Source organism: Neopsephotus bourkii, unplaced genomic scaffold (genome assembly GCF_033783945.1).
Source record: "Neopsephotus bourkii isolate Nb327-2 ecotype Australia unplaced genomic scaffold, CSIRO-AGI_Nbou_v1 NB_740, whole genome shotgun sequence".
Taxonomy (NCBI): Eukaryota; Metazoa; Chordata; class Aves; order Psittaciformes; family Psittacidae; genus Neopsephotus; species Neopsephotus bourkii.
This window is the reverse complement of record NW_026901238.1, coordinates 1,750,123-1,776,467: the sequence shown is the minus strand read 5'-3', so window position 1 is coordinate 1,776,467 and position 26,345 is coordinate 1,750,123. Positions and strand designations below refer to the sequence as shown.

The 26,345-nt window shown below is 42.0% G+C and overlaps 1 protein-coding gene across 3 annotated transcripts in view; it reads left to right on the top strand.

The window, feature by feature from the left end:
• Positions 1-26,345, top strand: part of MDGA2 (MAM domain containing glycosylphosphatidylinositol anchor 2) — a 389,024-nt gene that overhangs the window by 237,320 nt on the left and 125,359 nt on the right. For all 3 annotated transcript variants that reach the window (XM_061354587.1, XM_061354586.1, XM_061354588.1), the window contains exons 7-8: positions 2,971-3,300; positions 17,718-18,011. In XM_061354587.1, the coding sequence (XP_061210571.1) occupies positions 2,971-3,300; positions 17,718-18,011 (624 nt within the window). The remainder of the gene's footprint in view (positions 1-2,970; positions 3,301-17,717; positions 18,012-26,345) is intronic.

Genomic DNA, 26,345 nt, shown 5'->3' with positions numbered 1-26,345 from the left:
TGAGCACTCAAAACAAAGAAGAAAATAATCAGAAATGAAAATAGTTTATTGAGGTTACTAGCAACTAATTCTGGTTTAAATGTGCTGCTCATCATGCCTATCAAGTTGTGGGGTTTATTTCCCTGTCTGAAAGCTATTTGCATAATATAATTATTGGTGTTTGTGTATGTAAGCATTGTTTATTCTTCCATTTTCAAACAAAATATTTCAGCTCAAGTTTCGAAGTTACTTGCTGTGTGTGTTTCCAGCTGTCATATAATGTATGGTTCATCTTTGTGAATGTTTGTTCTGCTTCCTGGGGATCCAGCTGCAGCTTTTAAAAGGGAGCAAGATGTGCTTGATGAAGACTAGTGCATTCTGGTGCAAAAATTTAATCTTAATAAAAGTCATGAAACTTTCTTAAATAAATGAAATAATAAATTTTTAAGAACATATCAACAACTTGGATTCTTGAATACATGGTTACAACTGAATAGCAGCACCCAGACAAGTGTCTTTCATGCCATACCTAATCAGTACAGCAAATACAGTATATTTTCATTCTCTGATTAAAAGAGCTGGCTTCCTCAGTGGAAGAAGTTCCTCACGCCATGTGTAAGGGGTTGTCTACAAGTAGCCCAATTTTATACTGCTTTTCCTACATTGAAAAAACCCACTAATTATTAATTAAATGTTAATTCTTTTCAAACTTGTGAAAGTGCTGATTCAGCCTGGCATTTGTGGGCTCCAAAGAGTTGTTTTGTTCAACAAGCTACGTAGTAACAAAACTGAGTCTGAATTAGCATTTTCAGCACTCATAGAGCAAGGAGCTGATGCATTGTGCTTTCTTGCTTGGTGCCTCATACATCTATTTCCATTTGATGTTGTTACACTTTCTGTACACAGCAAGTGAAAAGTGTGTATTACTCAAAGTATGGGATTCAGGGGAATTTTCAGCTCATAGACTTTGCCATTTGTAACAGTGTCAGACTTCATTTGCTGTAAGCATATAGATATCTGAGGACAAAAAAGAGTGCTGCACATATGGGGCACTGTGCATAGATGGGGGGCAGAAAGTGGGTTGGGGAAAAAAGGGCAATGAGGGAAACTCTTCAACAGAAGTCAGCATGACAACAAGAAATGATGGGTTTAAATTTGTCTTCAGTGCTTGCATTCAGCCTGGGTATTTGCTTGTAATGTTTCTGATTGGTATTTTCATTATGGAACTTTCTAGTTGGAGATAGCATATATTTAACATGCATACATACTTACGCACATATATACATATGGGGGGGGAGATATTGTGATTGTGTAAGTACAATTTTGTGTCAGTATATCAAAATGTATGTGTATTTGAAGGATTTAATGACAGATTCTGAAGCACTCTTCCAAAAATAAGTATCATAGCAACACTGCTTTAGAGCAGTCACTTTATTGATGTAAATGGTGATAGTTTCTGTATAGTTTTATGCTCATGTAAAGAGTGATAAGAAAAATCAGATGAGTTGCAGTATTATTTTGCTCTTGTCCAGTAGATTGCTGAAGGAATGCTAGTAAAAGATGTTGGTCTTGCTGGGAAGATGGTGGGAAGTAACATCTTCCAGAGTTGTTCTGCCCCTGCATGGGTATAGGGTACTCCTGAATGCTGGACCTGCATTTGAGATTGACTCAAAAAATTCATTTGCCTTGGGGTTCCCATATGAAACATTGAGACTATCTTAACTTTGCTTGGCTGTGTGTTAGAGAATTTAGGGAATTAATTTTGTATAGCAGGCTTGAATAGTTTTGGATGGAGATAGAGGTCATTCAGATATACTGTGCTTCTCCAAATTATGTTATTCTCTCAGCTGTGTGTGCAGCCTTCGGCCTCAGGTTTCTCCTGTGAGCCTGGGGTGGGCTTTCCTCATCTGGCAAGATCCAGCCAGGGGAGTGCAAGCAAGATGCTTGTGATGGACTCTGTGCTTACATCTCACAAGAGCATCTTTTTGCCATTGATCACTGCCCAAAAATGTACTTTCAGTCCCCTTACCTTTTAGAACTGCCACAGTTTCCCTACCTAAATAAGGCAATGCAGTTGTCCACCACTGATCTGCCATTTGGTGGGGTAGGGCAGCCAGCCTCTGGACAGCTGTGGGATGAAGGGAGTCCTCCCAGCTGCAACAGAGAAGGAGCAGGTTATGTAAACCAGGGCAGGCTGTAGCCTCAGGCATGTGCTTGCCTATTCTCATTTAACCAGCTGCCACAGAGCTATTTTGCACGGCTGTATTTGTTGCCAGACAGATTGGAGATGACACTACTGTTTGTATTAGTGATGTTAGATTGATATCTATATTTTCTTCTTTCTCAGTGCTCTGATAGCACAAGGGTGAAGAAGGGCTTGTAAATATATCTAAAGACAGGTAACAAACACTGAAGGTTCATGAATTACTTTGGCTGCTCTTCAGTTGTCAGCAGCTCAGCCTCATTTAGGTGCTTTGACTTCCTATTTTTCATTCTGGAAATGACAGGTACTTTACCAATGTATACTCTGTGATGGTATTTGTTTAGATTTGATCCCACAAAAAATGAACCATGTGCTAAATGTGTGCTTTAGAAGCTTCAGTGACTTCCCGAGCATCATTGAATGGAATGGGGTTGGAAGGGACCTTAAAGCTCATACAGTTCCAACCCCACTGTTACAGGCAGGGACAGCTTCCACTAGACCAGATTGCTTGACCCTGTCCAACCTGGCCTTCAACACTGCCAGGGATTGGGCATCCAGAGCTTCTCTGCGAAACTTGTGCCAGTGCCTCACCACCCTTATTGTAGAAAATGTCCTCCTTATATCTAAGGTGAATCTCCCTGCTTTTAGTTAAAAAGCATTACCCCTTGTCCTATTGCTACAGACCCTATTAAAATCATATGTAGGCATAAAGTGAAACATAAGCCTTTGCAAAGTTTGCATAAATCACAGTTTATTATAGTAAACTTTTTTTTATTATTATTTCTTAGCCTTAAAAAAAGGACGTTTTTGGATTACCCCTGACCCATATCACAAAGATGACAACATCCAGATTGGGCGAGAGGTGAAAATTTCCTGCCAGGTGGAAGCCATCCCATCTGAAGAACTTACATTCAGCTGGTTTAAGAATGGACGTCCCTTGAGGAGCTCTGAAAGGATGGTTATTACACAGACTGACCCTGATGTTTCACCAGGCACCACAAACCTGGACATTATTGACTTGAAATTCACTGACTTTGGGACATACACGTGTGTTGCGTCTCTGAAAGGAGGTGGCATATCAGATATCAGCATTGATGTCAACATCTCCAGCAGTACAGGTAAAGAGGCTTTCTTTCGTAACAGTTTAACTTGGATATAGGCAGCCTATGCCTTTCTCAGGAAAAAAGGGTGTATACACAGAACGCTTCTCACCACAAAGATATCCAAGCAGATCCTAGATCAAGGGGCTGAGCTGCTTTGATTAAAGGACAGAAACCTGAAAATGGCAGTTAGCGCACTCTCCCAAGAACACACTAGTGTCTGATTTACCCAGACATGTTCTCTTTTACTGTCAGAAAAGTTATTACTTCTATGAAAGGACTTTGGCTTTCATTTAAGACTTCAAAAAGGACTTTGGCCTTTATTTAAGTCTTCAAGTCATCCAGAGTAATGAAAAATAGATAGTAGGAATTTACAAGGAGAAACAGGAGGGTGCTGTGTTAACCAAGCGGAATCCCTCCAGCTACAGCAAGTACCAAGCATGGAGGAAGGAGCTCTTTTTTCTTAAAAATTACATATTACATGTTGGTGAATCATGCTATTCCCAGTAGGCAGAAAGTTTAATGTATTTATTATGTGAGTTTCCAGATCAGTGATTGAAACGTCTCTGATGAGCTAGAGCCTTGGCTATTGCTTTGACTGATAATATTTTGTGCTATGGAGCAGGAATGTGTAATGCAGTAGTAATTGCCTGCTTGTCTTTACCTTGTTACTAATCTATTGGTTTGTAACCAATAGATTTCGTTGACTTTTTCCCCCAAGTAGTTGACTTATAACTGAGGTAGTCCATGTTAATAAAATTAACAAGAAAACATTCTGAATGCAGAATTTCTTTTCTCCCAAGAATTAGTTACAGCCAAGAAGAAATGAGTTGTTGCTGGTTGGTTTCTATAGAAAAGGATAAAAAAAAATAAAATAAATAAATAATTCCTTTTTCAGAATAGTGTCAGTAATATATCTAGTATCCAAATCATCTTTTATATGAACCATTGCTGTGCTTTTCCTCAGATTGTGCTTGTTATTCACTGAGATGAGGCACGCTGTGCATGTCATTTAGAAAACAACAAAGAACACGTTGGAAAGCATTTTTATAGCATAGAAGAAAAATGTTTAATAGACGTCTTCTAACCCCTTTTTACCACACACAGTCAAGTATATGCTTTCTACTTTTTCAAAAAGATTAAATGAACACTTTTGCCTCAAAGAGTATATCCAGAGTTCTATTCTCCAAATTTCACATCACTAATACTTTGCCAAGTACATGTCACATCTAAACAGCTCTCTTATGACTTTCATGGTAAATTATCATTTACATTTTAAAGAAGATCCTGTGCTCCATCTTCAGTATGATATCCCACTTGAGCACCACATCACTGAATCTGGAGGGTTTGCCCACTTAAAGGGTTTCATGAAGAATGTTATATACAACAGGGAGATGAAGCAGGACTAACCTCTGGTGTGCATAGAAGCCTGGAAAGTATAGTCATGTGATTGAGTTAGGGGCCGCTTAAGTAAAATGGACTTATATAAGCCCATGGGACTGGATAGCAGGTATCTGAGGGAAGTAACCGGTGTCACTTTAAGACTACTTTATTATTTTAGAAGACATAGTGACCTAAGGAGATCCAAGAAAGACCGGAAAAAAATGAAATTTTATCTTCCAAGAAGGGAAGGAGATGCATGGGAGTACAGGCCAGTCGTCCCCACTTTACTGCCTGGGAAGGTCATGGAGAATGTTGTCCTAGAAAGCATGTCAACCGATGTGAAAGCCCAGGAAGTGACTCGAAACAGCCAGCATGGATTATCAAAGGTGAACTGTGCCTGACCCAGCCTCTTTTCCTGCTGAGATAAAGAAGACTGTCTCTGTGGGCACAGGGAGGGAAAGGAAAGCTGCTTGCCTTGAGTTTTGTGAAGTCTTCAGCACTGCCTTTTATAGCATGGGCATGAAGTGTGTATGGAAAATAAGGTGCAAAGAGTTGAATTCACTGATAAAGAGTCAAAAATTGTGTGTATAAGTGAACAAGCAGTCAACATTTACACAGTTCACTTTTGTTGTGTTCCACCCTGAAACATAAAGTATACATATAAAGGCCTTGAGAGACAGGAGGAAAACACTAAATTCATTTAGTTTAGTTAGTTCCTATTTTATTATTTGCTACTTATTTTCTGTTTGTGTTATTGTTCAGGGATCCTTGAATATTTTACTTATTTTTGGTAAATTTTCTAAGTATAAAACAGAATGATTTATTTGCTGAAATGATTTTGTGCAATGTTATGGACTTTTTAACTGAACTTCAGAATGACTGTGTTGGAGTAATGCAATAAGCTTGGGGTGTTGTGGAGGGCTGTTCCCTTGCAGTGGTACAGGCAGGAGCTGCCTAGCTAATGAGCAGCTCTGCGGCATTCCGGTAGGCAGTGAGTGGACATGAGCAGCAGCAAGGGAGACTGATGAATATCATGTCCAGTTTTGGATTCCTAATGCAGGAGAGGCTTCAGCAAACTGGGGCAAGTCCTGCAAACACCATGAAGTTGATCATGAGTGGCTGGGGGGTCATGGCTTATCCAGCCTAGAGAAGAGGCAGCCCTGGGGTACCTAACAGCAGCTGTCCCCTGCCTACAAGGGAAGTATCAAGAGGATGGAACTGGGCTCTTTGCAGCAATGTGCACTGGGAAGGTGAGAGGCAATGGGCATGAGTTGAAGTTCAGGCCAAATATAAGGAGCAAGTGTTTCTCATCCAAGTGGGAGAATAGAGACATTGTAGGATCCCCATCCTGGGAGGTTTTGAAGACCTCATAAAGCCCTGAGCAGCCTGGTCTGACCTCATATCTGGCCATGCTTTGATATGGGGCTTGGACTAGAGACCTCCTGAGCTCCCTTCTTGCCTCAGTTATCCCATGAAGACTGTAGGAGTGGAAACACTAATCAGTGAACTCATGGACAAGGGAACAGCCTGTCTTTTGACCAAAAGAAACATGTTCTTCATGCGTATTAATACACATCTTACAGGTGAAGAACTGAGAGGATAAGAGGCTGAGTTTGGCATGATGGATGGCGGTGGCATGCAAACTTTGTTACCTGCTTGTCAGGATGAAGTGGACAGTGATGTTTGTGCAGTCATGCGTTGTCCATCTGGCAGGCAGTAACTGCTACATTGTCTGTACTTGCTGGGGAATCATTTGGGAAATAGATGGGATTTATTGGAAACATCCATTAGATGGCTGTACCTATAATCTCATCACAATTTCTGCAGGCAGTGATGAATTATGTCAGCTCTCAAATTTACTGTCCTGTGATGCTCAGGAAAATCACAACAGGGGAAGAAAAACAGCATTTAGGATCAGCCTTATTTAGCACCTTAAAAGAAATTCTGCCTATTGTGTGACTTTGTTACCTGATTAAGTGGAAGCTGAAATAGTTTCTCTGCGCTATTGAAGGTCATTACTGACTCATCAAGATTCAGTACTGCTGTGGTAATTATGAACATAAGGCCTAGGCACTAACGTGTTTTCCAAATGCCAGGACTTGCACAGATATATTAATATTGCGCTATGTGTCTATTTGCTGGATCTGGGGAGAATTCTTTCTTCCTGACATGCATGAAGTTCCTCTTGGGGCCCCCAAGTGAGGCAGGAGGGACTGTCACCTCATAAGGAGGGGTTGATATGGTTAGGTCTCCTCTGTCCCTTCAGCAGATTAGAAAGGGATAAGTAGTGCAAGGGACATGCCAGCCTCTTGACATACTCGGCGTTGCACTTGGTTAGCAGGAATGTTTTTTCTTTGTCATTTTGTACTTTCAGCAGGAAAGGCACAGATTTGTGTCCCGAGTATCTTATATAAATGGACCTGAAGTAATCCCCTAGCAGCCCTCCCCTTGCCCCCTCTCTGTAAAGTAGGTCACTGAATAGTTGAAATGAGAACTCAAATGTTGAATTTTTGCCCTATAAAAACCCTGTCATCCATAAAACCAACCCTTGGCAAATGTTACTTAAAGGCAGAATGGCTCTTCTGTGTGTGTGTTCATGTCACGGATAGTCTGAAGACAGAAGATGCTAAAACAGCAACAAAAAAACCACAGTATAATAGGCTCACGGTAAGCAAAAAAAGAGAGGGGGATCAGGAAAGTGTGTTAGTCTTTGTAAACGATCTTTTTCTCTGCCTTAAATATGGTATTCAAAGCAGGAAGAATACGGCTTTAGGTGATGTATGGTTTGCTCTGTTCAGTAAGGCTTCTTATGCTATCTTTATCTCCCTAAAATCAGTATCAGTACAGTAAAAGATCTAACATCTGTCACTGCTGGCTTATTCTCTTTTCATCTTCCACCTGGAGGTAGTATTGTGCAGTGAAGCGAGTTGTTATTTCAGGGGGGTTATTTTACTTTATCCTCTGACTGCACTGCTCTGAATTGCTACCAGGAGGGATGGATGGGGGAGAAGCCCAAGGGTCTTGGCTGAAGGTGGTGCTTACCCTTCTTTTCCTAAGAGAGTCCTTTCTGCTGCTTCACTCTTATCCAGTGTGGGCACAACTAGATGCCCTGCATGGCAAATATGTTAACTGAATTCTTCATCTCTGGGTGAACCTAAAGATCTGTTGAGTGTGTACCACCCTGGGTACTCTGGGTTAGGCACATCACAGAAGGGGAACACGACTTTGGGCATGAGCACGGAGCAGGCAGGTGGCCTCGTGATCTCATGTTCCACCTCCAGAGCTAGTCGCGTCAACAAGTGGATTTACTTTTGCAGAAATTCTGCCAGAGACAGAGAAATTCATGAAGAACTAGCATATATGAAGCTGTGTATCCTGCCTGCAGTATGATAAGAGGGCTTCCCTGTTAAGTTAATCAGCTATCTTTTTAAATAATGAATCATGACAAGTGCAAGGTCCTACACCTGGGTCAGAGCAATTCCAGGCACAGCCACCGGCTGGGCAGGGAAGAGATTCAGAGCAGCCCTGTGGAGAAGGATTTGGGGGTGTTGGTTGATGAGAAAATGAACATGAGCCGGCTTCAGTGTACACTTGCAAGCCCAGAAAGCCAACTGTATCCTGGGCTGCATCAAAAGGAGCGTGACCAGCAGGTCAAAGGAGGTGATCTTGCCCCTCTACTCTGCTCTTGTGAGACCTCACTTGGAGTATTGTGTGCAGTTCTGGTGTCCTCAACATAAAAAGGACATGGAACTGTTGGAACAAGTGCAGAGGAGGGCCACGAGGATGATCAGGGGACTGGAGCATCTCCATATGAACATAGGCTGAGAAACTTGGGGCTGTTCAGCCTGGAGAAGAGAAGGCTGCATGGAGACCTCATAGCAGCCTTCCAGTATCTGAAGGGGGCCTACAAGGATGATGGGGAGGGACTCTTCATTAGGGACTGTAGTGATAAGACAAGGGGTAGACAGGTTCAGACTTAAACAGGGGAAGCTTAGATTGGGTATAAGGAAGTTCTTTACTGTAAGGGTGGTGAGGCACTGGAATGGGTTGCCCAGGGAAGTTGTGAATGCTCCATCCCTGGTGGTGTTCAAGGCCAAGTTGGACAGAGCCTTGGGTGGCGTGGTTTTGTGTGAGGTGTCCCTACCCATGTTAGGGGGGTTGGAACTAGATGATCTTAAGGTCCTTTCCAACTCTAGCTATTCTATGATTCTAAGTAAATGTCCAGGCTGATGTGTTGGGACATGTGGCCTTGATCTGTGTCCTGTGGTCATCTTGTTCCTCCTTTGATGAAACATAAGAGACCCTCATTTTAGCTCTAAAAGTTTATTAAAAACACAGTGCTGCCTCTTTGCATAATAAAAAATTGGGTTTTTTATGAGATGATTAGTGGTCCAATTAAGATATTTGTAAACCTGAAACACTGTCCAGAGTGATCGTTCATGGGCAACTCCGAGACATACCAGAAAATAGACAGATGTTTCATTTTTACAATAAATTGGTTATTTTTGTTGGCCACTATCTTTGGAGCTTGTCTTTGAAAAGAGTAGGTGAACAGAAGGGACAGATAAATGCTGGATTTTGTTAAAAGGCTTTTCTTTTATAGTTCTATTTTAGTACTTAATGTGCAGAGATTTTTCTTTTTAACTCTATCTTTGGGAGCTGCCATCCCTTCCCATCACACAATCTGGGCCATGACTGGCTGTAGGGAGGTGTTGAGGACTGGCAACATCCTGTTCTGCAGCTCCTTTCCTTCCCCCCACCTGGGTTTTCCTCCCAGGAAATCTGATTCCTCCAGGATGCATTCATACACTGTGGATTGACTTCAGCTGAGTTTCTGGGAGCCGGCACCCACTTCATTGGCCATGTTTTGCAGTCTCTTTATTCTTCCCTGGAAGGCTGTGGAGTTGGCTTATCTTCTCACACTGCATATGGCTGATGGGACTCCTCAGCACGACTCCTGTGAGACTGCTGAAAACTAATTTGGCTAAATTGCTGCTGGCTGTGTATGTTCTGGGTTTAAAATGTTCTTTTTTAGAGTCTGCAAAGTAAGGTGGTATTTTAAGTTATTAAAAGTATATTGAGTTATAAGTACTGATTCATAGAATGAAAATCATGGAATAGTTTGGGTTGGAAGGAACCTTAAAGACCATCTAGTTCCAACCAACTGCCATGGGCAAGGACATCTTTCACTAGACCACGTTGCTCAAAACCCCATCTTACCTAGCCTTGAACACTTCCAGGGATGTGGCAGCCACAGCGTCTCTGGGAAATATATTCCAAGAAGTTGTGAATGGCCCAACTTAAGTTATGGGTGCTCCAACTGATTCTGGAATTATTCTACTGTTTAAGCAGATATCTTGTCCAAGCCCCCGACATGAAATCTGTAGTTGTTCATGTCTTCACTTGCTGTTAAAAGAGTCTTGTGCACAAGAAAACATGGGCTGCAGTGCTTCTTCTTCTTCTTTGCATATGGGCAGGACAACTCACAGGCAACTGGAACAATGAGAAAAGAAAGCAACCTTGAAATCAAAACATGATTTCCTTACAGGTCTCTTGATCTACCTTCAACATGAATAACTAGTTAAATCCTCTTTAATGGCGGTGAAAGACCATGGAATGGTTAAAGTAAATTCCCTTGACCTTAGCTGATTTTTCAGTCATCTGCCTGGATCTGCAAGTCTCCCCCAGTGCTCTTGTTTTCTTGCCACTGGAGACTCTGTCAGCATATGCTCCCTGGTATTCCCCAGCACTTCTAAAAATAACACACATTAAATACACTGAGCAGTTTTATCTCTGTTTACAGAGATGTATAGAGAACCTGAATAATTATAACTTGCTACCCTTAAAAGGCTATATAATCGTGATAAAATGCACTCTATATACCAGCTCAGCTTCCTACATCACAGATCAGTCTGTCCTGTTTTAGGAAACCCCTCCATCATATAAGGAGTATGAATCATGAGCAGGGACTGAAATGCATGTCTTGGGCAGAGGATGATTAATACTGGAGATCCAGACCTTCAGAGTCACACATATTAGAGAAGAAGAATATACAAATAACTTTACTTCTATCTCCTAACCACTACAGTGTAGATGCTTTAATATTCTGTTTAATTACTTGAACAATGTGACTTCCAACACTTCTTTTGGGAGATTATCTCTGAGTAATCTCCAGTATGGAGTATTTCTTGATATGCAGCTCAAACACTCCTTTGCTCCTCTTTATCCTATAATTACTAGTTATTACCATTAATCCATTTTAAGCAGCCTGATCACACTGGCCCATGGCCTCCCCATCACTGCTTTAACTGACAGTCTTTGCTTTAGGGCCACACTTTCCTTTCTGCCTTTTTAAGGCTCCCAAGGAAACACAAAAGTGACAGTAGCCCTTACTTCACTTATGCTATCTGTAATCCGCAATAAAGAGCTCAGGAGTCATACCATCTTCCCCAAGCCTACTATGGTGTCACCACTTCTGGGGACTGCTTGTCCCTCTCACACTGGTTACCTTGGGCTGAAAGGGACCTTTAAAGTCCATGTAGTCCAACATCTTGCAAATGAGCAAGGGCATCAAGTAGATCAGGTTGTGCAGAGCCCCTTCAACCCCTTTGAATGATTTCTCTAAACAGATTCTTGACTCTGCCATTGCCTCTTTCTCATTTAATTAAGCTATCTGAAGGTTCAAAATAGGGACTTAACCCATCAGGACTTCAAAGATCTAGAGCAGACTAGAACTAGAACTAGGTTGTGTCTACCCAGATTACACAGTGAATAACTGTATTAGGCTCATGCACTTTGGCTTTTTCTTTGAAATAGCTACTTTGGTCCAGTCCGCATTCTCCTGTAGACACAGTGCCTGTGCTGGATCAAGGATCCCATGGAATTACAGTAGAGCTACCACACAAGATCAGATGGAAGTGTCTAGTCCAGTTTGCTATCTCCAGTAACAGACACATTTACCTAGGGAGCAGTTCAGCAAAAACAGGACAAGAATACAGTGATACCTTCTGCCATCTGACCCAGTGAGTCAGCAACTGACAGAGGCAAAGGTTGTCTCAGACCATTTTATTTAAGAGCCAGGAGTGGACATATATCAACAGACATATATCTTCTGCATGTGCCACTGCCAGTTTCAAAAAATAATAGTATGAGTTTTTGAAGGAGGTACTAGCACTTTTCTTTTTCAAGTGATAACCATCTGCTTTAGGAAACAGATTTAACTGTTAAGAGTTAAATTCCCCCACTACCTGCTTAGCACTTCTTGCTTGGCTGCCACCTGCCTGTGCTTGCCCCACTTGCAGCACCTTTGCTAACATACCCTTGTTTGTGCATGTTTGCTCACATACCCTTGCACTTTTGCTCACATACCCTTGCACTTCTGCTCTTGCACCTTTGCTCATGCGCTACAGCTTGTGTGCCCTCGTTCACCCACCTTTGCTCATTCATCTTTGCTTGTGCACCCTTGTGGTAAGTGATAGGACAAGAGGAAACAGCCTCAAATTGTGCCAGGGGAGGTTTAGATTAGATATGAGGAAAAATGTCTTCACCAAAAGGATTGTCAGGCATTCAAACATGCTGCCTGGGGAAGTGGTTGAGTCACCATCCTTGGAGGTGCTTAAAAGATTGGCTCTTAGAAACATGGTTTAGTGGTGGACTTGGCAATGCTGAGTTAATGGCTGGATCTGAAAAGTCTTTTCCGACCTAAACAATTCTGTGATTCTGTTTCTACACCTTTACTCACACAGACTTGCTTTCCTCCACAGCAGGCTCAGCCACCTGGTCCTGGGGCCTCCCTACATCTTCAGTCATAGTAAAGGAAGAAAAATATCAAATTATTAATTTATCCTGAATTCTCTAATTTCCCCCTTCCTTGTCTTCCTGACTTCTCTGTGGCCATCGCATTGATCTGAGTTTCTTTTGTGGCTATTTTCAGCTTTATTGCTTATGAAAACAAGTCATACACAATCAGGCTGCCAGTGCCTGTCAGTTAGTGTGTTGCAAGTTCCCAAACCCGCTGATATTTTTTGACCCTGTAGCTAATTTCAGCCAAATTTGACAGCAGCATAGACATCTTGAAGTTAATTAAGTGCCTGCGAGTTTGTGAAAATAAATAGGTAGGTATAAAAAAAGAGAAACCCTGCAATAAAACCCTCCCTGAGCAAAATTAAGTGTTGTCCTTCTTCCTAATGAAACAGTAGAGAATCAGCATCTGAGTTAAGGGGGGACCCATAGCCATAACCACTGTGCTGGGGGCAGAGAAATAAATTGTGAGAGCACACTGTCTCGAGCACTGTCAGTCAAATGTGATACATGAAAGCTGCAGCTAGGTTTCTTTTATATGGCCTTGCCCATGAAATGATTTGTTTAATAGATGGCCTTGTCCCTCCTCTCTCCTTCCCTGTTTCCAGTAGCAAGAACATTAATAAATACAGTAAACCATAATAATACATTGGATGGCTTACAATGTGGCAAACGCTGGTTGTGTTGCAAAATGCCAGAGGAGAGGATGAATCAGGTTATTTTAAGGTATCTTTCCATCTGGGGTACTGATACAGCCTATCTTATCAGCCTGCCTGCAGACCTCAGAATCTCTGGTCCTTATCTTTGCAGTGTACAGTTTTGCAGTACTGTTATCTCTATTATTCAGAAAGAAAATTGATTTAAATGGGGGATAAATTACTAGCTCACAGTTGCACAGGTCCTTTTTGGTATGCTTCTTTTTTTTTTTTTTTTAACCCCCCCCCCCCCCCGATGCACGTTCTGTGCCATTCACTCTCTTTCCAATGCCTCCAGAAGCTGAATGCAACCATAAGAAGCAGTGTGTATTCTTTCTAGATTTCTTCCTTATATGATTCATAGTTTGAGTATACAAATTTCTGAATTTCCCCTGCCCTTTGATCTGAGATGTTTCCTGCAGCTGGCAGGCTCCTGCAGCTGGAGTTTGGGGCTGGTGCCTTCCTGCATCCCCACAGTGCAGCTCCATGGGACACAAGACTTCATGAGCCTTCAGTTGCAATCATGCATCTCTATCCACTTCCTTTCTAGGTTCACTTCATGGACACACTAAATCTGTTTATTCCTCACGACTACCTCTGCCAGTGCCTCACCACCCTCACAGGAAAGAACTTCCTAATATCTAAATCTCCCCTCTGTCAGTTTAAAGCCATTCCCCCTTGTCCTATACCTACATGCCCGTGTCAAAAACCCCTCTCCAGATTTCTTGTCAGCCTCTTTAGGCACTGGAAGCTGCTCTGAGATCTCTCCAGAGACATCTCTTCTCCAGGCTGAACAATCCCAGCTCTCAGCCTGTCTCCATAGCAGAGGTGCTCCAGCCCTCTGAGCATCTTAGTGGCCTCCATTGGACTCACTCCAACAGCTCCACATCCTTCTTATGTTGGGGGCCCCAGAGGTGGATGCACAAGATGCAGAGTACAAGGGGAGAATCACCTCCCTTTTCCATTCCTGTTTCAAGAGCAGGTTTGGGTCAGCCTCCACACCTGAAGCTGGCTTTGCTTCTTCCTCACTCATCATTTGTCTCACTTCCATCAGGTGTTGCCTTCAACTGACAGCAGCTGTGTGGAACCACTTGCTGTGTTGAAGGCAAGCCTTGTTCCTGGCTTAGTGCTTGCAATGAGAAGTTACAGCCCTTCTCATCCAGAAAGTGGGTGATTTCTGAGGCTAAGACAGGGTGTGATTTTGTAATCCAGACCTCCTGCTCTGATGTCTGTCTGGAAAAGATGGAGTCTGAAATAGGCTGCCAGCACAACATGTCCAGAAACAGATCTACACAAACATTCATGTGAAAGGGAAACTCATGTCTTGGACCCATCTGGACCATGGGTTTGCAAGCAGACCGGTAGGTAGCAGTGTAGGTTGGCACAGAGCAGATAGCACACCTTTTCCCTCTTGATAGCAGGTATTTTGTTTGAAGGCTGTGACCCTGTGTCATGGCCTCAGGGTCCTCATAGTCAGTGAATCCCTGAGCCAGGAGAAGGTTGTGCTTCCCAGGGAGCTGGAAGTGCCGGAGTGGCAGGGGTGAGAGGAGAGCTACGAGGGAGCCTGCAGCATCTGTACCAACTGGACACGCTTTAATTAAAGCACGTGCACAGCAGGGAGCAGGTACACTGCCCAGTAGTGGATGGACAAAGTAAATGTGTGTTTTACTGCCCCAGACCAGGCTTTGTAGTATTTAAACTAAACTGAAAACCCACAAGCCAGATGAGCTGGAAAAGAAAATGCTCAGAAAGGAGGCTCTTTCCCGCAGACAGGCACTGCACGGTGTCTTTTCAAACTTTTCTCTCTAAACTGTATTTTTATTCTTGGAACAATACCTTTTTCCCAGGTTAGCCTGTGTTTTCATAGAACATTGCTTTAGAAAGTGGCCCTTTGGTATCTACTTGATGTGCGCACTTTCAGAATTCCCATCACAAGCACTTGGCTGGTGCAGGTCCAGCACGAGCACAATGTACTGCACAGCAAAAGTATGGGATTTAGAAATGAGGGAGAGGAAGGTGCACGCACCTGTGGAGAAGTGCAGTCAGAAAAGCTCAGAAAGCCAGAGAGCAGCCTTCATCTGATCCCTCTGTCACATCCATGTTCCCTGGGCCCTGGCCTGTGCTAAGGACCTGCTATGACACATACAGGCATAAGTGAAAAATAAGAATGTTTTATTAATTTAGGGAATGTTTTATTAAGCAGTCTTTTCTTCTTTTTTTCTTCTTTTATTTGAATTATAAAATAATTTTTCATTTACTGTCCTGTGGAAAAAATTATTTCAGCTTTTACATGTCCCACCAGATTCAGGAGGAGCTACTAATGCCTTCAAAACAGCTGAGAACAGCATTTTGGTACCTATGAAAGTCCCTGGTTTAAGCTTTGATTCCTAGCAGACTTGTCAGGTCTATAGACACAAGATAAATCTCAATGGAAAACTGGAACTATTTCTCACTGGTATGAGTCTGTGGTTTCTGTGTCTGGGGGCCTGAAAATAGCTTCTGATTATTTTTGCCTGTAGACAGGAAGTACAGTGCAGGCTGTATTTTGTCAGTCTTGGCATTCAAGCAAAGTAGTTGAGGGCAAGACAGTGTTGAGAGGTAATGCTCCTGTGAAGGAATGCTTTAAAGCAGAAAGCATCTTTCCCTGTGATTCAGAACAAAGACCCATGACAGCTGAGTTTTCAGAAGGCACAAAAGGCAAGAGATGGTGGGCAATGTTTACATCATCCTTCCCCACATTTTTACCCACCTCACAACAGCTTGTACCCCCTTAAGTAAGGGTCGATGGTGCCAAAGGCACCATGTGTGATCTAGAGACAAGCAGCTTCAGAGACAGCACTTCTGTTTGTGTTGCACTGAGGAGTACGAAATTGGCTGTAAATCTAATATAGTGTTGTGTTTTAAACCCAGTCAGCCACACAGTTTCTGCTGCCCCCTCACCTTTCTTTGCTTCCTCCCCTCCCCCCTTCCCACCCCACCCCCGCTCCCAGAGGGATGGGGAGGAGAATCGAAAGAATGTAACTCCCACGGGTTGAGATAAAAACAGTTTAGTAACACAAATCACTACTGCTACCACCAATAATAATAATGTTAAGAGAAATAACAAGGGAAGAGAATACGATACCACCCAGCGGAATGAGCCAAACTGAGAAGAGAGCACCCTTCTGGGTAACTCCCAGTTACCTACGTGCTGTGGTATGGAATACCTCTTTGGCTAGTTTGGGTCAGGTGTCCTGTCTCTGCTTCCTCCCTGCTTCCCCTCCTCCCTGGCAGAGCATGTGACTCACAAAGTCCTTGGCCAGTCTAAACATTTGAGCAGTAACTAAAAACATCAGTGTTATCAGCTCTGTTCCCAGGCTGAAAGTCAAAAACACAGCACTGCACCAGCTACTAAGAAGGAGAAAAAATGACTGCTACTGCTAAACCCAGGACATACAGGTATGATGAGATGGGAACGATAATTAGACATGGCAAAACCATTCTCATCAGGCCGGCACAGCTTGCAGTGTTCTCTAATTCTTGAAAGCTGTTACCTAAAGGCTGAGGCAGAGGGGCCACCTCTGATGAGACCAGTGGTGGAAGCTCACTGTGATGCACTTCAGGCTTTTGCCATGGTCCCGTGACATTTCTGCCTTTGCACAGCAGTGTCTCTTCCCTGGGGAGTAAGCTTTACTCAGTGCTGAGGACTGGCAGTTCAGAGCTGTGGCTGATAGTTCAAGAGGCAGTGGGGCAATTAAAAGTCTTGCTCTTGCAAGACTGCGGAGATCAGAAAGGATGGGTCCTTGGGCATCACCAGCTGACTGTGCAGCAGTGCCAGGTATTCATGCTCCAAGGGGGTGTCTAACTTTTGCTGAAAGCAGTTGTTCACATGTCCAGCTGGATTTCTTAATGCAAATCTCTGAAAAGAAATCACCACTTTGATAAACCTCCTGTTGCCAACTGTGTTTTGGTTTCAGGTTTTGAATTCTGAACTGATTTCTGAATTAGTATGATTCTTCCCCATTACGTGGCCATTACAGGCTGGATAAAATCAGCAAGCAGTCTGTTATTGGAAAAGGGTTTTAGTGCCAAATGCTAATAAAAAGGAAAGCTGTAGCTTACAGTGACAAAGGGCTAGTTGTGACCAGTGATCCAAATGTGCTGATGTACACTGTAATGGCATATTGGCATATATAATGACATATCTGAAACACACAAGGAGGTAAGTATGTTTCGTAGCTGGGATTGATGAATCTTACTTGAACAACTTCAAGCAGCTGAAAACCTTGTCTCATAAATATAGTAGCATTGCACAGTCTTCCAATGTATGTCAGGTTGGACAGGGCTTTGAGAAGCCTGGTCTACTATAAGGTGTCCCTGCCCATGGCAGGGAGTTGGAACTAGATGATCTTTAAGGTCCCTTCCAAATCAAAACAATCTGTCATTCTATGTAGTCAACGTATGCTGTCTGTGTATAAACTACTTCTTGATATGCAGCTATGACTGTAACAAGCAAGAAAGCCACCTGATGTCTCTGCAATGCTAATTGTTGAACCGTCTGTTTTTTTTCCTTCAAAGTCCCACCCAATTTGACTGTTCCTCAAGAAAAGTCACCCCTGGTCACCCGGGAAGGGGACACGATCGAGCTGCAGTGCCAGGTGACAGGGAAGCCCAAGCCCATCATTCTCTGGTCCCGAGCAGACAAGGAAGTTGTGATGCCGGATGGAGCAATGCAAACAGAGAGCTACGATGGGATCCTGAGGATAGTGAACGTGTCCAGGGAAATGACAGGAACCTACAGGTGCCAGACCAGCCAGTATAATGGGTTTAATGTGAAGCCCAGAGAAGCTTTGGTACAGCTCATTGTACAGTGTAAGTAGACCCTTTTTTTTTTTCCATGTGGTTTTGCTGAGCAAAAGAAGTTTAATTGTTTATCCCCTAAATACACAGAAGGAAGCCGTATGGTTGTTACATTTTTGATGCTGTGTTGCTTGGCTCTCTAATTCCCTGAATCCATGATTATAATGTAAATGTAGAAGTAAAAATTATTTAGGAGCCCCATTTATATTAAAAAAAAAAGAAGTGTGAGGCAGTCATTATTTTTCCAATGCCTAGCTTTAAGTTTCTTGACACAGGAACAAGCACACGAGATAGGACGACGTATTTCTGTAAATGCAGATCTGATACTGATCTCATTTGTTGATATTATGTAAAGCAAGAAGAAAAAATTGAGTGAAAGAGCTGGTCTATCTTAGCTGGTCTGCATGCAGATCTGCATTGCCTGCTCTGTCTTTGCAAACCAGCAGCATCTGGAATGGGAAGGAAAATATAAGAGGAAATAATTATTTTGCAAATGTTCAGTGTTTATTATTGGAAAATGAAAAGTCAGGTTTGATATGTTTTAGGGGGAATAATGAGGCATTCTTTGTTGCTGTGTATCTGATAAAGTTGTTCACTAAATGAGTTTCATGCCTGTTGTATTGTTGGTACTTATTCTTACTTTTTTTATAAAGTGACTTGTATAGCCCTCTTTTATTCTAGTTTCAGATGCCCAAATATTGTGGCAGATTTGCTTTTTAGCAGTGTTCTGTGCTCAGCACAACTGACCTCTTTTGAGGCCTCCAGGGATAAGATGCTGCAATATACATAGTTATTACTAATAATCAACTGATTTGTTTTTTAACAAGGTCTGTTGTATAACAAATTATTTATGCACTTGATTACATGTTGTGATATTTGCAGTGCTTTCATCAGAGCTATTTACTGGTGTTCAGGCACAGCTTTTCATCAAAGTGTGCTACTGTCCCAAGCACCAATCACGTGTATTGATGCAAACTGGAGCCTTCTTGCTTGGACTTCTCCTTGTTGTGGGTTCATCTGCGTTAGGACTGGTGTCATCCTACCAGCACCGATGTATCTAAACTGGGAGCAGAGATGTCTGGCTCCCTCTCTAGAGGTTGCAGAAAATTACTTGGATCTTAGATCATCCAGCAGAGAGGTCTTCCCCTAGAGCATAAAACGAACACTGGGGTATTAGTTTCCTACAAGAAGGCACTTTTAAAGCATATGGATTGCTGTAGGGAGGATGGGCTCCTATACAAACAGGCTGGACCAGACGTTATTCAGAGCTGTAATAGCACTAGGGAGAACTTACTTGCAAAAGAATTTTTACTCAGGTCATTACTACTAGCATTATTAGTATTTGTTCCGATGATGGCTTTTATGGTTATCATCACTAGGACTACCTTTGACAACACACATTTTTGCTTTCAGATCTCCTATAACAAGCCATCACCATTGTAACTGTTTTATTTTAGCTGCATAGAAAAGGTGGTTTACAGAAGGTGAACATCGTGAAAAGACAGAAGATAAAAGACATGGAAGGGCAGACTATAGGATATGTGGAAAGTCTATCCTGTAAATGGACATGCCACCAGGGCACAGGTCATTGTCAGAGCTGGTAGAGCTTGTGGAACTGTGTCCTGGACCCACTCCCCCACCCCCCATGCCCCCAGCATGAATGGTGCAAGAGGAGGGTCTATGCCGGAGAAAATAGAGAGCAGCAGCACAGTTACAAGTGTTTTCGGTTGCTTCAGTTGATCAGGTGTATTCACAGAGGCTGGATGTGGTATGCTGTGGCTACTGCAGCTTTGCTGAGACATGTCTTTGCCATCTCTTGCAAACCCAAGAAAAACCCAAGAAAAGATTAGTGCATACAGTTGTAACTTAAAGAAAATCCTTGTTATATATACTTGCAGTGATGCTCCCAGCCTGTGGCTCTTGAGACATGGGTTTGGACAGCTCAGAAGACAGTAGCAGCGTGGCTCATAAAAATGATTGACTAAAACTACTTCCTCATAGATCAGCGGTGATCTCAGCCATCACATCTGAACAGTAGTGGCTGAGAAAGGTGATAATGTGCAAGATTTTTTTAATAGCTTGGAATGAAGATTGACCGGTGTGGTGGCTGCATTCCTTCATGGTCTTGAATGGCAGAGAGGAAACATGAATAATAAACTCAGTAAAAGTTGATCTGCGGAGTCCCTATGAATCTCTGAATAAGAACCATTGTACAGCGGAGGAATGGTTGTCATGAATAAGGAGGAGGGAAAGTAGCATTTCTCCTTTCCTGTCACTGATTAGCTTTGAGAACTAGAGAAGATTCTGTTTCTAGACGCATCAGTCCTCCATCTTAGCCATTTTGTTCATGTTCTTTTGTTGTCAGTGTACATCATCTTTTCCGTATGTCTATAGAGTCCAGCATGATTATTACAGCATTCTAATTTGGGTTGTTTGCGATGATGTGAGGAGGATGGCCACATGGATGATGGACATGCGGATAATGCAGGCTTCTTCAGGTAATTTAGTTCATGTATGTGAAGGGTGTTCCTAGTGAAGCAAGAACTTCAGTAGGAAAACTCTGGAGGTAAATCCACTCCAGCAGTTACAAACAGCAAAACCCCAAAGTAACATCTGGGGCAAGTTAGCCATCCCATCCCCACTGCCAAGAATTTATTGTCTAAAATTTTTAAAGATTTTCTTTTTTTTCTTTCTAAAGTTCTTGGAGAGCTTCATGAGGTCAGAGGAGGCCTGTTTCATATTTTCAGATCAGCTTTGTTTTTTGAGTTTGGGTTGTGTTTTTTGTGTGTGTGGGGGTGGGGTTTTTTGTGTTTTTTGTTGTTTTTTTTTTCCTTGTTATTTTAAATCCTTAGAAGACCAGTTCACTTGGGGATAGTGGAAGAACAAGTATTCAGAGGCACTCTTGACATGGCTCTGTATAACAGCTGTAATGTGTCCCACATTTTGCCCTGCAAGACTTCAATTCGAATCTTTCACAGTCATAGAAACTTTTCTGATTATCCAGCGAGGTCTGTATCATTTATACTGGTCTCCATTTCAAAGCTTTTGATCAGACACTGCTATTTTCCTCATAAGGGAGGCAATCATGCATTTGCGTTACAGGAAGAGATGGGAGAACTTCCCACTAGCTTCACTTCTTCAGGACCTAAGCTGGTCCTCGTGGTCCCAGTGAGTGACTCCTGCTGACTTCCAAAGGCTGGAGAATGCACTGCTTGCATTGCTATTCCTTTACATTATTTTACTGGTAGGAAAAAAAGCTTCATTTTTATGTATTTTTTGTATTGCATTAGATGCAGCCATTTATATATTCTGAAAGAGATGAGAGAAACAACTTGAAAATGGTTATAGCAAGCAGCAGTATAACAGGTATTTACAGATTTTTCTTTAATCTGCTTGTTTAGATTTCTACTCATTCAGATCTTAGCAAGTGACAACTTGGAGACAAATGGACAAAACAGATATTACGTAATGCTTTGATTGATTGTTTGGTTTTTGTTTTTTTTTTTTTGCGGGAGGAAAATACATGTGTGCACATTGGCATCAGCATCATTCCCATAACTAGCATAGCATTTATTCAATTGTCATAAAAATCGGTTCTTTTCATTAATTTTGTAATATTTACTTTAGATGCTTCTGTGAGTTATAAACAAGGGAAAAGGTATTTAATGAAACATTTATATAACAACTTACTGATTTCATTTTGTGTATGGTGTCTGGGAATGCAAGCAGATCCATTCATGGATATTGGTAGCTGGGTACATTCCCATTCTCCAGCACATCTTAAGGGTTTTTACTTGTGAGAGTAGGACTTTCTGTCTCACCAAAGTGGTGTCACAGGGCAAATCTTTTAGTGGAAATACTTCTCTAGGTCATATCTATTGGCTCAAACTAAAGAAAAATCAAATATAAATTCAAAGATAAAGGCACTTTTTTTTTCCCCTAAATTTGACCCTCTCTCTGTTCATGTGACCGGTTTTAACAGAGCCTTTCTGTGCCTCACTTCTTTTCCTCCAACCCCTTTAACCTCATGTTCAGTGGTGTCAGGACCCTAGACTGTGAGTTCTCTAGGAAACCATGCTTTGATTTATGTGCTTTGACACAACTTGGCCTCAAATTGTGGTGTAAGAATTTTGGTATTTCATGTTTACCATCGAATTCTAATAGGAAAATGAAAAGGCATGGTGGAGAAACCAAGGGTAAAGGAAGACTCATCTCCCCTAGCCCAGGTGTGTTGGACAAGGATTGGTTGGTATGCTTTTTGATACACTTCGAGTCACGTCATCCTTGTCGTGCCCTGAAGTGATTGCTCAACAGTGAAATACAGCAAAAGAGGTACTGTTTTGAGGTCTAAGTGAGTAGGCCTCAGAAAGAAATTTAACTTAAAATTTTACCCATCTGAATGTTAGGTACCTGTGCTCCCTTGGGTGGCTATGGAGAGCAAAGCATCCACAGAAAGCAGCAGAGCCTGTTTTACAGAAATTGTCTGGAATGGCTTTTCTTTGTTTCAGTTCCCTATCTCTAAAATAGAACTAGCAGTTCCTACCCTAGAGGTTTTGGAGATGAGATTCTGAGGATGCTGTAGTAATGAAAGATTTGTAATATCTGATTTGATCAATAAAGCTAGTATCCTTTGCTTATTGCTATTATTATCCTGTGGTGTTTTCTTGGGTATGTTGGCATTCGTCACAAGCTATGGGATTTACTAACTTTGAAATTCATTGTTTGGCAGATTTTATGAATGCTGCTAGCTTTTCTTGGAGAAAAGAGCTAAACACCTTCACTGGGATTTGGTTGGTGGTGTTACTGTAGCGTCCACCTCCCTAGGAGACTGGGAAGAATAAAAGTCCACTTTGTAAAGTGATCAGTTTCTTGCTTCTTTCACCACAGAATAATAGAAAGATGAAGCTAGTCATGATGCTAGGGACAGAGCTGAAGGTGGTGTGTCATCATAGATAAGCCATCAGCAGAGCCTGGTCTGTGAAGTCCTTCTGGCAGTCGCTGGGCAAGCAAGGACAGCACCTGGAGAGCAGAGATTTTTCTCAGGACCCATAGATGTTGTCTTGGTGTCTCTGCCCTGGAGAGGAGCCAGCAACACCAAACAGCCTGGTTTGCTGTGCAGCCAGCTCCTCTGTGCCTTTGCAGGGAGTTTCTACATGTTTTTCACCCATGTCCAGGCTCTTTTGAAGGTGCTTTCATTTACAGTATGGTCAATGTAAGAGCCCTTCAGAGAATGGCATTTATCCTTCTGTATCTTCCTTCCACATCTTTGAGAGCTTTTTGCTCTCCAAGTGCAACAGTGGAAGAGTATTTGATGTGTCCAGGAGGATCCCTTCAGCAGGCTGAAATGGCATAAGCAGTTTACTAGGAGGGCTGGGCTAACCATGCAAAATCAGCCTGGCAGAGCAGCAGTGCCAGCGTTTAACTAGTTTATCCCCCAAGCATTGTTTGCTGCATGCCTGCGAATGGGAAAGGGAAGCTGTGCAGGGCAGAGGAGGCACATATGTGACTGTTGAGTGGCGTGTGATGGCTCACGGTGACTAAAAGTGCTCATGCAACAGTACTGTTGACATTGTTTCTTGGTTCTGCAAGACACACTGTTCATTTCCCCCAAAGCAGGTGATCAAAGATGAAAGGTGCTGGTCCAGACAGAGTCCCAGCTCCTCCTAAAGCTTGTGCCTGCCCTTAGAGGACCCATGAGAAGCCCCACTACCCATGAACCTTCCTGCCACAAGCCCAGGAAGGTCTCTAGGATGTGGCATCTTTGCTCTGAGTTGAGAGGGTAGCACCTGAAAAGAAAGGGCTCCTGAAGGTGATTTGCCCTTAGCTTAGTTTTGGAAAGGCACCAAGACAGACAAGTGGGAAGTGGGAATTGCATGTGGTGACAGCACTATGAGTGCTGCATCTGTTCGCCAACCATTTTCTTGTGTGCAAATTTGGATATATAAAAGTTAAAAAAAATTAATGAATGCCTGCTGTTGGCAAACAGGTGCAACCCAGTAATAATTTAAATGCACCATTTTTATTGCTAGAAGAGAATGCTCAGGAAATAAAAATGCCATCAGGTACAATATAATCAGATGTTTACATCGTGTACGTTATCAAGTGATGATAGCAAAAGGACAGAATTATTTTTCACACTGGACATTGCTGCATGTTGGCCTTGCATTTTATAAGCTCCAGTTTTACTTTGGTGCTACATAAAATATTGTTTATAATATGAACTACTTTCCAAATGCATTGGTTTCCAAGTACTTGTAAAGCCTCTTAAAACATCAAAATTATTTCATGGTAACCTGGTTGGCATAGCAGCTGGCTGCATTGTGAGGCTCTGAATTTTTATTTCAATTTGAGTTTTTGTTTGTATGTCATTTCTACTCAGTAATAAATTCTAAACAACTAATGAAATCATGCTGAAGGGGGATATTCTTTGGAGATTATATTTTGAAAAGTAACAGAGCTAATTAGTAAGAAATATAAGGCTGTTATGATCTCAGATGCCTCATTGCAAATCTGGAGTGCATCGGTGGGGCATAAATTAGTTGTACAGGTTTTCCATTGGCAGGAGAGTTGCGAACTGGGTCCACTTTGATTTGGTTCTAGATGTTATTTGCAGTTGAAGATGGGAAAAAATAACCTTTCATGCTTTAGGTAATTTGGCAGCTCAGAAAAAATGCCATATCTATTTTGTCTGAATATGTGCCTGATGAAATATTAATATATAAGTATTATATAAACAATTAAATAAAAGGTTTTTGCAAAAGAAAGGAATGAAGTGTTCTCCATCCAAAATAGAGCTAGAATTAATGAGCTTAAAGCTCATGGAGATTTAGGAAAGCAATTGTGAGAAACTTTTTAACAGGTAGGGTAGGTAATCCCTGCAGTAATCTGCCAGGGCATTTACAGACTCTGAGTCCGTGAATGGGTGGTTTCCTGTCTGAATGGACAAAGCCCTTCAGGGTGTGGAGATGGGCAGGAAGGGGGTCAGGGACCAGGATCACTACTTTACTTTGCAGATGTTCGCAGTGAGGTCCAGCTCCAGAGAAATACACCCTGTGGTACCTGGGGCCAAGACAACAGCTCATTACCTAGGACAATTTTTGCACTCCAAGTTCTTCATTGGTATTGCTGGGCAGAGCCAGGTGAGTTAATGGTAGTGTTTCATGACTGGGCATCAGGAGGGCAAGTAAAACTCTCAGAGGGTGAAACCTAGATTTTAAAATCTTCTCATAAAATTTTCATTATGGAAACTTATTTAAAACATTATAATCAGAAAACCTCCATGGGTTAGAAGAGTAACTGAATGGGGAAAATGTCTTCATTTTTAAATAATCACTAAAATCTATTTTTAGGCAGGTTGAAAATATAATGGAAATCAGTATTTACATTTTACATTCATATTATTTACTTCAGTTAAACTTTTTTTATTCCTCCCCTTATGTTATGATTAAAGATTTGAGTGGAAGAAGTTAATTAGTATTCAGGACAAGTGTTATATAACACAATAGATTCCCCAACTGTTAGGCTTATTGCTTTCTAAACAACTTCCTTCTCCGTAGATATGATCTGATTTGGTTTTGATTTAGGCTGTTTGTGTTGGGAGAGAGGGCAAGCTAAAGCAGGGCTAGAACTGGCCCTTGCTACCTTCATGTTTCTGGGCCACTTTTCATGGCTTTTTGGAGTATGGGAATAAATAAATGACCCTAACAACTTTAAAACTTCAGAACAGATGTTGCTCCCATTTACCTTTATCATTTTGGTTTGCCTTCTGAAGTTGCTTTCACCATCCTGGTGTGTTGTGCTGGAGGAATTCCTCATCCCTGGGTTACAGATTTTCCCAGGGTTGTTCTCGTATGGCAGAGATCCATGCTGCCTACCTGAGCCCGAAGGTTCAGTGTGCCCTATGGTGATATATATTTAGGCAGTTCAGATACTATGACAACTGCCCTTGTGTTTAACCTATGGGTGGAATTCCCAGCTCCTTGATTCTTATTCTAGAAATTTTCCAGACTTCCCCCCCCCCCCCCAGAAAACTCTCTTAGTGCTTTTATATAAAACTATGATCAAAATCTCTTCTGTAAAATCCTCAGTGAAAGCTGATAGAGAATGATGTCAGCATAGTGCATAAGCCATCGTGGCTTTCCGTTTACTTTATCTGAATAGAGCAAAGGAGGAAAAATTGATGGAAATAATGGATAGCTTGGTGAGCAAAGCAAAATACTAGGAGCTTTTTGGCATTTAGCAGCGTCAAAGGCAATGTGTGTCTAGTGACCTGGAGAGGTAATGAATATGCAAACACTGGCAGCATGGAAAGTTGTAAATGAGAATGAGATAATTTGATTTTTTTTC